The sequence below is a fragment of the Salvelinus alpinus genome, chromosome 23 (assembly GCF_045679555.1).
Source record: "Salvelinus alpinus chromosome 23, SLU_Salpinus.1, whole genome shotgun sequence".
Lineage (NCBI taxonomy): Eukaryota > Metazoa > Chordata > Actinopteri > Salmoniformes > Salmonidae > Salvelinus > Salvelinus alpinus.
In genome coordinates, this window is record NC_092108.1 from 43,255,898 (window position 1) to 43,268,168 (window position 12,271).

The 12,271-nt window shown below is 43.7% G+C and overlaps 1 protein-coding gene across 2 annotated transcripts in view; it reads left to right on the forward strand.

Annotated features, from left to right (window-relative positions):
• The window catches only part of LOC139551086 (UAP56-interacting factor-like), a 9,534-nt gene extending 2,421 nt beyond the window's left edge, over positions 1-7,113 (forward strand). Inside the window, exons 5-9 of one of the 2 annotated variants that reach the window (XM_071362476.1) lie at positions 3,673-3,745; positions 3,859-3,923; positions 4,642-4,719; positions 4,921-5,053; positions 5,532-7,113. In XM_071362476.1, the coding sequence (XP_071218577.1) occupies positions 3,673-3,745; positions 3,859-3,923; positions 4,642-4,719; positions 4,921-5,053; positions 5,532-5,633 (451 nt within the window). In that variant the 3' untranslated portion in view covers positions 5,634-7,113. The remainder of the gene's footprint in view (positions 1-3,672; positions 3,746-3,858; positions 3,924-4,641; positions 4,720-4,920; positions 5,054-5,531) is intronic. The other variant, XM_071362477.1, reaches the window with a different exon arrangement.
• The last annotated feature ends 5,158 nt before the right edge of the window (positions 7,114-12,271 follow it).

A 12,271-nucleotide genomic window follows, 5' to 3' on the forward strand; every position in this document is an offset into this window, starting at 1 on the left:
TAAGATATTGCCGCATAGTATGTATTAAAACATTGAAGTTTCAAACAATTAAGTATATGTTTTCAAAATGCATACTGCCTCCAGTTCATTGCAAAGTGGTGTGTGCCACGCTGATGAAGCCTGCCTGCCTTCTGTTGCCGTTTGATGCCGCGTTCAAAACAGCTCTGACTTCCAACTTCAGTGTGTTCAAGACCACTGGGAACTGGGGTTTGAAAATCGGTTTGATCGGTCATCCAACTCGGGAACTCGTGCACCCTCATAGATGTCATCCTAACTAACTCGCCCTCCAAATACACCTCTGCTGTTTTCAATCAAGATCTCAGCGATCACTGCCTCATTGCCTGCATCCGTAATGGGTCTGCGACCAAACGACCACCCCTCATCACTGTCAAACGCTCCCTAAAACACTTCAGCGAACAGGCCTTTCTAATCGACCTGGCCGGGGTATCCTGGAATGACATTGACCACATCCCGTCAGTAGATGATGCCTGGCAATTGTTTAAAAGTGCCTTCCTCACCATCTTAAATAAGCATGCCCCATTCAAAAAATGTAGAACTAGGAATAGATATAGTCCTTGGTTCACTCCAGACCTGTCTGCCCTTGACCAGCACAAAAACATCCTGTGGCGTTCGGCATTAGCATTGAACAGCCACTGTGATATGCAACTTTTCAGGGAAGTATGGAACAAATATACACAGGCAGTTAGGAAAGCTAAGGCTAGCTTTTTCAAACAGAAATTTGCATCCTGTAGTACTAACTCAAAAAAGTTCTGGGACACTGTAAAGTCCATGGAGAATAAGAGCACCTCCTCCTAGCTGCCCACTGTTCTGAGGCTAGGAAACACTGTCACCACTGATAAATCCACTATAATTGAGAATTTCAATAAGCATTTCTCTACGGCTGGCCATGCTTTCCACCTGGCTACCCCTACCCCGGTCAACTGCCCGGCACCCTCCACAGCAACCCGCCAAAGCCCCCACCATTTATCCTTTACCCAAATCCAGATAGCTGATGTTCTGAAAGAGCTGCAAAATCTGGACCCCTACAAATCAGCCGGGCTAGACAATCTGGACCCTCTCTTTCTAAAAATTATCTGCTGAAATTGTTGCAACCCCTATTACTAGCCTGTTCAACCTCTCTTTCGTATCGTCTGAGATTCCCAAAGATTGGGAAGCTGCCGCGGTCATCCCCCTCTTCAAAGGGGGAGACACTCTAGACCCAAACTGCTACAGACCTATATCTATCCTCCCCTGTCTTTCTAAGGTCTTCGAAAGCCAAGTTAACAAACAGATTACCAACCATTTCGAATCCCACCGTACCTTCTCCGCTATGCAATCTGGTTTCAGAGCTGGTCATGGGTGCACCTCAGCCACGCTCAAGGTCCTAAACGATATCATAACCGCCATCGATAAGAGACATTACTGTGCAGCCATATTCATCAACCTGGCCAAGGCTTTCGACTCTGTCAATCACCACATTCTTATTGGCAGACTCGACAGCCTTGGTTTCTCAAATGATTGCCTCGCCTGGTTTACCAACTACTTCTCTGATAGAGTTCAGTGTGTCAAATCGGAGGGCCTGTTGTCCGGACCTCTGGCAGTCTCTATGTGGGTGCCACATGGTTCAATCCTCGGGCCGACTCTCTTCTCTGTATACATCAATGATGTTGCTCTTGCTGCTGGTGATTCTCTGATACACCTCTACGCAGACCACACCATTCTGTATACTTCTGGCCTCTCTTGGGACACTGTGTTAACTAACTTCCAGACGAGCTTCAATGCCATACAACACTCCTTCCGTGGCCTCCAACTGCTCTTAAACGCAAGTAAAACGAAATGCATGCTATTCAACCGATCACTGCCCGCACCTGCTCGCCCGTCCAGCATCACTACTCTGGACGGCTCTGACAACTACAAATACCTAGGTGTCTGGTTAGACTGTAAACTCTCCTTCCAGACTCACATTAAGCATCTCCAATCCAAAATTAAATCTAGAATTGGCTTCCTATATCGCAACAAAGCATCCTTCACTCATGCTGCCAAACATACCCTTGTAAAACTGACCATCCTACTGATCCTCGACTTCGGTGATGTCATCTATAAAATTGCCTCCAACGCTCTACTCAACAAACTGGATGCAGTCTATCACAGTGCCATCCGTTTTGTCACCAAAGCCCCATATACTACCCACCACTGCGACCTGTACGCTCTTGTTGGTTGGCCCTCGCTTCATACTCGTCGCCAAACCCACTGGCTACAGGTTATCTACAAGTCTCTGCTAGGTAAAGCCCCACCTTATCTCACCTCACTGGTCACCATAGCAGCACCCACTTGTAGCACGCACTCCAGCAGGCATATCTCACTGGTCACCCCCAAAGCCAATTCCTCCTTTGGTTGTCTATCCTTCCAGTTCTCTGCTGCCAATGACAGGAACGAACTGCAAAAATCTCTGAAGCTGGAGACTCATATCTCCCTCACTAGCTTTAAGCACCAGCTGTCAGAGCAGCTCACAGATCACTGCACCTGTACATAGCCCATCTGTAAACAGCCCATCTACCTACCTCATCCCATACTGTATTTATTTATCTTGCTCCTTTGCACCCCAGTATTTCTACTTGCACATAAATCTTCTGCACATCTACCATTCCAGTGTTTGAATTGCTATATTGTAATTACTTCGCCACCATGGCCTATTTATTGCCTTAACTCCCTTATCTTACCTCATTTGCACTCACTGTACATAGACTTTTTGTTTTCTCTTGTTCTACTGTATTATTGACTGTTTTGTTTATTCCATGTGTAACTGTGTTGTATGTGTCAAATTGCTATGCTTTATCTTGGCCAGGTCGCAGTTGCAAAAATAACTTGTTCTCAACTAGCCTACCTGGTTAAATAAAGGTGAAATAAATAAATAAAATAAAAAAACTCGAGCCTCTTTCTAGAGCTCAGACTTTCCGACATGAAGATCACTGACGTCATGATTTGACCTATTCCCCCCCCCCCCGCCCCCGAGTTCCTAGTTGTCTTAAAAGCGCCACAAGATTTACATTTAAGTCATTTAGCTGACGCTCTTATCCAGAGCGACTTACAAATTGGAAAGTTCATACATATTCATCCTTCATCCATATTCATATTCATCAAGATGCAGCAGCTCTTGCGCTGTCTGACAGATTTTCCCCTCAAAGGCTCTGTATGCTGTAGGTCCTACACGTGTGATAAATAGATTATGCAAATTAACCCATCGACTAATAAAAATGACCAGTCAAATGAATGTACATAGACTGATATTTCCATCAGTGAATAGGCTAAAAAGCATTAATTCGCAATGGGATTTCTTCTTTGTGTTGGCCGGTGCCAATTTTATTTATCGGCTTTTCTTCTATTATTTTTTGGGTCAAAAGTCGGCTGTTAACGGAAACCCTGCGCCATACTGTATACACACCGTATACCCATCCAGGCCTGTAAAATCTGCAAACATCGAAGGGTTAACTTCAAGGCAAAAGGGTAGGGAACGAATTGGGACTGGCTCAGTCTGAAACTGAGAATCACTGTCTCCTGTTAAGTATTTCCAAGTGCTCTCCAATGACATTGCACAAACGAAGGACGTCATGGAACATTTTTTAATCTCCGTTCCTGTCTCAAGTAACCTGCCATCTTGTATTCTCCTTGTAGGCCCCTGCCGCCTGTCCATCAAACCCAGAGAGAAGCCCGCCAGGCCACGTTTCTCTTTCACAGGGGCCTCAAGGTATGCTCTCTATTTGCATGTAGATGTCTGATCGTAGGCAGTCTTTTTTATTTTTTTTGAACAGACCCAGTACATGAAAAGTTGTCTCACTTGTACATTCGTCCATACTGCAGGTTCACGCCCAGGTGCAGAAGCCAGCTCCAACCTCTCTACCCCCTACTCCAGTTAGATCTCGCCAGTGAGTATTTGACCTGTGTGTGGATTAGGGCTGTGAATATCCATATTGCAAGAGGCTGCGATTATTTTGAAATGCCACTTAGCTATCTGTAATGGCCATTTTATAAAAAAAAGGTTTTGTTTATTGCTTAATCCCACACACACCAAGCCCCGCCCCGCCCCTCAAGCAGGCAGTTCCTAATGCTCAAATAGACTGGTACCAGTGGTGGAGTGTAACAGCTTGTTCTTAATCAGAGAGGATAAGGTGAAGAATATTCTAAAATCTTTGTCTGAATGTACCTTATTTAAATCTAATTAGGGTCCCATGGGAATCACTGACCAACACTTTAGTTCCTACTGTCACAACCATCTCATCCCTTTTTCATTTGTTGTCATGCCAAACAGAAGTGCATTCCAAGTTCCAACCACACAATTATAATGATTCTGTTTTTATGATTCCAACAGTTTACCTAAGTGTTCTGATCTATAATCGCAAGTAAAATCACAATATTTGGTACCGAAATCTCCGATTTTTTTTTTTGGACCATATCTTGCAACCCTAATGTGGATGGGTGTGTTTGTGTGTGAGAGAATGAACACATTGACTGTCACCTCTTGACAGACCACATTTCTCTGTATAATTTGGTGTACCCTCATCATTCTTGAATACCACAAATGTTACCTTTGCTTGTCATTATCCACAGGTTGTCTTACGCTATGTTTGCCTGTCTGTCCACCAGGTGGCGCACGTCAACAAACAGCAGTGGGATCCTGACCGTTTCCATAGACAACCCCACTGCCACCATGACGCAGCCTGAGTGAGTCCCATTATGAGCTCACACAGACCACTTTCAGAACAGAGGCTGACTGAATACACAGGACCAGTAGTTTTTCCTTAACATATGACCTGATCATAATGAAGGGCCAGAGTTTTGCCTGAACAATTCACATAGTCAGGAAATACTCCTGGGCCGACATAAACAACCACTCACCATGTATTTTCTTCTCTGTTCCCCCAGGCCTCCCCGTGCTTGGTCCCTGCACCCCTCGGCACCCATCAGCCCGGCCCCAGTCAAGGTGGAGGAGGAGAAGAAACCAGTACCACCTAAAGGAGTCCCCCTGCAGTTTGACATCAACAGCGTGGGGAAACAGGTGAAAATAAGATACAATTGCACAGTGGCTGCGTTTACACAGGCAGCCCATTTCTGAGTTTTTGCCCAATTATTGATAAGAGTCGATCTGATTGTTTTTTCTTTTTGGTCAAAAGAAAATCATCAGAATTAGCCTGCCTGTGTAAATGCAGCCCAAGTGGCTCGGATCTTGTCCTGATGAGCGTTAGTATACATTTTATGAACTGTGTTTCAACTAAATAGTCAAGAGTATAACTCCCCCAGGTGATTCAAAATCAAGGTTTCACCCTGTGAATTGGTGAGTACAGGGTCCTATTCATTAGGGCACGCTCTATCAAAATGTGAAACTGTTTTAAAACATGCAATGCAAAGGTAGACAAGCGTTTGTTATTTGAAATGTTCAGATTGCATACATTTTGTGCCTAGTCAACATGACCCAGTTGTGTGAAGTTAATTATTGGTTTTCTGACATTCTTTCTCTATCCAAACTGTTGTCACAGCAGACAGCGATGACTTTGAATGAGCGATTCCGCATCCTGAAAGACCAGCGCATCGCCACTGCGCAGACGAGCAAAGGCAGCCGATTCGTCACCGTGGGTTAAGCCAACGATAACGAAGGAAACCTTTCTGTCCCATTCAGACAGACACGCACACTGACCCACACTATCTGATTTGCTGGAACCATTCAAAAGGTCCCTGCGCTGATCTTAAGCTGATTCTCCTGAGTGACTTTCCTCATGGAGCAGCAGAATGAGATACACAAAGTGCACTACTCCTCAAATGTGAGAACTATATACGGGTGCAGTTATTGTGGAAGATTTTTTTTGTTTTTTTGTACCGTAATAGGACACTATCATTATTCTTAACAATGTATACTGAACAAAAAAATAAACGCAACAATTTTACTGAGTTACAGTTCATATAAGGAAATCGGTCAATTTAAATAAGTCAATTAGGCCCTAATCTATTGATTTCACATGATTGGGCAGGGGTGCAGTCATGGGTGGACCTGGGAGGGCATAGGCCCACCCACTGGGGAGCCAGGCCCAGCCAATCCGAATGAGTTTTTCCCCCACAAATGGCTTTATTACAGACAGAAATACTTCTCAGCTTCACCAGCTGTCCGGGTGGCTGGTCTCGGACGATCCCGCAGGTGAAGAAGCCAGACGTGGAGGTCCTGAGCTGGCGTGGTTACACGTGGTCGGCGGTTGTAAGGCCGATTGGACGTACTGCCAAATTCTCTAAAACTACGTTGGAGGCGGCTTATGGTAGAGAAATTTAGAGCAAAAGCTCTGGATGACATTACTGCAGTCAGCATGCCAATTGCATGCTCCCTCAACCTGAGACATCTGTGGCGTGTTCTGTGACTGCAAATTTTAGTGGCTTTTTATTGTCCCCAGCACAAGGTGCACCTTTGTAATGATCATGCTGTTTAATCAGCTTCTTGATATGTCACACCTGTCAGGAGGATGGATTATTTTGGCAAAGGAGAAAGGCTCACTAACAGGGATGTAAACAAATTTGTGCACAAAATTTGAGAAATATTTTGTGAATATGGAACATTTCTGGGATCTTATTTCAGCTCATGAAACATGTGACCAACGCTTTACATGTTGCGTTTGTATTTTTGTTCAGTGTACTTAGCTGTTGTCTTCAGGAGTTTCAACATTTGTCAGGACGTAAAGGAAAATCCTTTTTCTCACAAGGAGTGCAGCTGTTGGAGTTGTACTGAAGGCCATTGGAAGAATGTTTTTCAATACGGATGTTGCTTTGTGCCAGTAGGAAAGGGTTTTGTTTAGTGTGTCTTTTGTTAAAATCTTTTTTTATTAATGGGACATTTTTTAAATACTATTTGTTTTGTTTCAAATAAAGAAATGTGGCACGTTGTTGCCCTCTCTAGCTAGATTTCCATCGATTTCGTGACATTTTCATGCTAATATTCTAAAATCTGCATAAAGAAAATACACGTATTTCCACCAAACAGACTTGTTGCAGATACAAATCAGGGGTGTGTGATGACGTAGTGTAGACAATTTACTTTTAGCTTAAGTTTTCATGTACCGAATAAAAATATGAAGTTCATTGTTTCCATTTCATTTTCAACTCTACTGATAGTTTTGACACAAACTGTTACTTTTATAAACTACATTTCCAGCCACAGTTTTTGTTGAAAAATTAAGTGCTGAAGTATTTTTGCCCAATACAATCCTTAACCACAGTTCACTTCACCTTTGATACCCTTCACAGGTATAAAATAATGGAATTTGTTACATAAATGTGGTAAAAACGTGTATTTCTTTTGGTTCTGATAAATGTGGGCTGCTGTCCTATAGGAAATGCTCGTTGGTGTATCTGTGGCATAATTTTTTTTTGCTACCTTTTCATACCCAAGTAGAGAACTGTAACCAGGTTTCCTTCCAACCTTTTATTAACTTGGCAAAAGAAAACATCCTCTGTCAACTGTGTTTATTTTCAGCAAACCTAATGTGTAAATATTTGTATGAACAAAACAAGATTCAACAACTGAGACATAAACTGAACAAGTTCCACAGACTAGCAGAATGGAATAATGTGTCCCTGAACAATGGGGGGGGGGGGGGGGGTCAAAAGTAACAGTCAGTATCTGGTGTGGCCACCAGCTGCATTAAGTACTGCAGTGCATCTCATGGACTGCACCAGATTTGCCAGTTCTAGCTGTGAGATGTTACCCCACACTTCCACCAAGGCACCTGCAAGTTCCCGGACATTTTCTGGGGGGAATGGCACTAGCCCTCACCCTCAGAGCCAACAGGTCCCAGACGTGCTCAATGGGATTGAGATCCCGGCTCTTCGCTGGCCATGGCAGAACACTGACATTCCTGTCTTGCAGGAAATCACGAACAGAACGAGCAGTACGGCTGGTGGCATTGTCATGCTGGAGGGTCATGTCAGGATGAGCCTGCAGGAAGGGTACCACATGAGGGAGGAGGATGTCTTCCCTGTAATGCACAGCGTCGAGATTGCCTGCAATGACAAGCTCAGTCCGATGATGCTGTAACACACATCCCCAGACCAAGACGGACCCCCCACCTCCAAATCGATCCCGCTCCAGAGTACAGGCCTCGGTGTAACGCTCATTCCTTCGACGATAAACGCGAATCCGACCATCACCCCTGGTGAGACAAAACCGCAACTCGTCAACGAAGAGCACTTTTTGCCAGTCTTGTCTGGTCCAGCGACGGTGAGTTTGTGCCCATAGGCGACGTTGTTGCCAGTGATGTCTGGTGAGGACCTGCCTTACAACAGGCCTACAAGCTCTCAGTCCAGCTTCTCTCAGCCTGTTTTGGACAGTCTGAGCATTGATGGAGGGATTGTGTGTTCCTGGTGTAACTCGGGCAGTTGTTGCCATCCTGTACCTGTCCCGCAGGTGGGATGTTCGGATGTACCGATCCTGTGCAGGTGTTGTTACATGTGGTCTGCCACTGCGAGGACGATCAGCTGTCTCCCTGTAGTGCTGTCTTAGGCGTCTCACAGTACGGTAAATTGCAATTTATTGCCCTGTCCACATCTGCAGTTCTCATGCCTCCTTGCAGCATGCCTAAGGCACGTTCACGCAGATGAGCAGGGACCCTGGGCATCTTTCTTTTAGTGTTTTTTAGAGTCAGTAAAAAGGCCTCTTTATTGTCCCAAGTTTTGATAACTGACCTTAAATGCCTGCGAGGACGTAAGCTGTTAGGACCTGGGTCCTGAAAAAGGGACGTTTCTTTTTTGGCTGAGTTTATGTGAGTAAAGTACATGTCGCATAGAAAATGTCACGACAGGCCTGATGGAGACAGCTAATATGTCGTTAGACTTTCCAAATGTCGACAAAACAAAGTACACTAGAGAAGGTGGGATCTTTTTGTATCGGTTAAATGAATTATGCAAGAAATATAAGTGGAAACGACTGCTAATATTGATATAACCATCATATTGAAGTAAAGAGTCGTGATGATATGATGTATAGTCCTCACACTCCGGATTATTGGGGGGGGGGGGGGGGGACAGATAGTATATGAACATGTCATAATCAATGGTAAAATGTGTAGAATTGCAAGAAATTTGATTTCAAATTGACATTTTTTATCTCAGCCTAATGGCAAAATTTATAGAATAGCAGGAAATAAGCTTTAAAACTGCAAAATGTTCTCTCATCCTCATGGCAAAATGAGCATGAGATGATATATAAAACAGCACATTTTTTCTCCGCCCTGTGGCAAAATGTGTAGATTTGCAGGAAATTAGCTGTTTAAAACAAAAAGTGGTAGTCCTGCTCCCACTACAACTCGGGAAAGCATGCAGTTTATTAGGCTACAGATTAAATAAATGATGACGAGTTCACAGGGTGTTGAAAGATCATGGTGATGAGCTTGATGCTCTTTCCAATTAATAGCCTATTCGGGGTCTTATTCTGGTGACATGATGATCGATGCTTGGCTGCCATTTGAAAATAAAAATAATCTTACTCTTTGGTACATAATAATATAATGTAGGTAGCCAGAGGCGTCATGCCCAAAGCCCCCTCAGATTTGTCCTTCATTTTTTTTGTAAAACAAAACATTTTGTTTCTCTAATCGTGCTAGCCACCTAGTAATTTTAGGAATTTGGCTTTAGCTAGCACAGATAGATTCCCAATCTCCCAAACTCATAACTAGCTACCAACAAGCCATTTCAGCCTACCAATCAAGTTAGAGTAGCTAGCTTGTCTAACTATGCCTGCTGGCAAATTTAATAGACTTTAGAAAAGCAAGCAAATACGAAATGTACTGAATAAGACTCATTCCTTTCAATCTTTTACCCGGATTTTAGCAGATAAGCGTATTTAGTTTCTTTAAAAAATAACCACCAGTCAGCAGGAATGCTTAGACATGCATAATTAAGCATAATGATTATGGCTCTAGATTGCAGGAAAAAGGTTATTTCAGGTGTTTAAAGTCATTCTACATTTTCCAACTTTCGGACAGGGGCATAGCCCATCTTCGGACCACCCTCACATACTTTCTGCCCCCTCAGATGTTTTTGGTGCATGACTCCCCTGACGGGAGACTACCTGCTCTGTCTGTAAGCTGTTGGCTGGAGGGCACTGACTAGCGTGCACATGCCAAGACCAGATTGGGCACATTCGCTGTATAACGCAAAAAATGTTTATGACAAAACCATCATTAGAGTTGAAAATGCAATGGAAACCCATTTAACTTGTATGTTTTATTCGGTACATGGGGATTAACCTGAAAGCATTATTTTTTATTTACACTATGTCATCACACAGCCTTTTATTTGCAATAAGTCCATTATTAATTTATGATTAGGCATCGCTCAATACTAACTACAAAGTCATTATTCAGTTGAATACAATGAACGTACTTAATCCCGGTAGGCATTTACCCTCCACTTACACCACTGCTACAGAGCATACCCAGTGTTTAATATAGAAAATATATTCCTTAGGAAAACACTATCCTGTCAGTAGCTGCACGGATGCTGTTGCGCTAGGCTAGCCACCTAACATTTGCAACCCAGTTTAATTTTAGGAGAGCAGTATGCCTCCAAAAGTTTGGGTGGGATCAAAGAGAGAGAGAGGGGGCATTGGTTGGTTGGCTCCCATCCATATTCTTTCTTAAATTCTGTAGCAGTTGTTTCTTTGGCCTTGAATGTAACAGAAATGGCAAAAACAAGACTGTGTGTCCCAAATGGCACCCTATTCCCTGTATAGCGCACTACTTTTGACCATAGCCCTGTTGTTACTTTGGCTCAGCATGGCTTATTGCATCACCATGGCATATCATGTCATCATCATGGGGTAGGGTAGAAAAGGTCCGAACAGCTGTTTATAACTCAAACACCTGTTTTATGATTTTCTGGACAACCTGCTGTTAGCCTACTACTACAGCTTGCCACTTGCTTGTGATTATGTATTGTCATAGCCCAATACCTCGGCTCTCATCTGCGGAGAGCCAAACCATGGACATCCCGTCCACCCCAAAAGCCGCTTGGGTGACCAGCAGGGACGGATCAGAATGCAGCCGCTCCAGCAGCTACGGATCAGAACGCAGCCGCACCAGCCTATGCTCCAGTACCAGCACCGTTGAGTCCTGGCCCTTCTCGATCTACCCAAGGTGCGAGGACATTGTTATCCACCACGAGAGGGTACCATCGCTTGAGATGGTGAGAAAGGGGTCCGGTAAGTGCCGTGCCAGGTCGGCCCAATCACTGGGCTCGGAGCAGACCCTCACCAGCATCCCAGAGGATGCCCCCATCCTGGTCCACCACATCACCCAGGCCGTGCCCGAGGAGACTCCAGGAGGTTAGAGCTGAGCTGGCTGAGGATGCTGCACCTAAACCTGCCAAGAAGTCCTTCTGGAAGAGGCTGAGAGGTTACTTCAAGAGGACGAAGACCCATGCCAAGAAAACTGAGGTGCAGCAAGAGGACGACGACAAAGACGAAGATTTGACCAGGGGATGCTGCTTCCCCTACCTGGATTTCCTGAAAAAAATATCATTACTTAAAAATAAAATAAAAAAGTGAAAATGTATACTTGTGTTTTCTTGATAGGCTAAGTTATAACAGGTTCTCTACACTTGATGAATTTAAAAATATTACACAAATTAATTGAAAATTCAGGTTGGGTTATTATAGGTATTCAAGCTCTTCATAAAATGTTAATAAATAGGGTACAATATCAGCCATGTGGAGAGTCCAACTGCTATGACATGACATGGCTAATATTCCAAGTCATGAAGTGAGACTCAAGACAAACATTTTCAGCAAAATAAACAAATTTGAGAACACTTACAAAAATTCCAACTGAGGGCTTGTTCTGGACAGGTCTCAGGTAATTGCAGAGGAGCCAGGGGCTGATTTGGGATTGGGCATCTTTTCAGACCAAATCATTCAGTAAGGAATGAGTTGCTCTCGACAGGCTGGCAAACCAGTCTTGTAGGAAAGACTTTTTAGGCCAATTCCAAATCCTCCTGTAAACCCTGCGCCCTATAGACGGGTTGGTTGTTTAGCAACCAAACTGACGAGTGCACAACTATGGGGCAAAACAGACAGGATTGGCTTAGACTATTAATATGTAAACTATATTTAGTTACCAAAAGTTTAAAACAAATACATTTGCACAATGAACACTTATCCTTTAAATGCATCATTACAGTCAGTTAGCTAATTTTAGCATAAACAGTCAAAACATGGTATCAAGATACAAGCCAATCTAGAAGA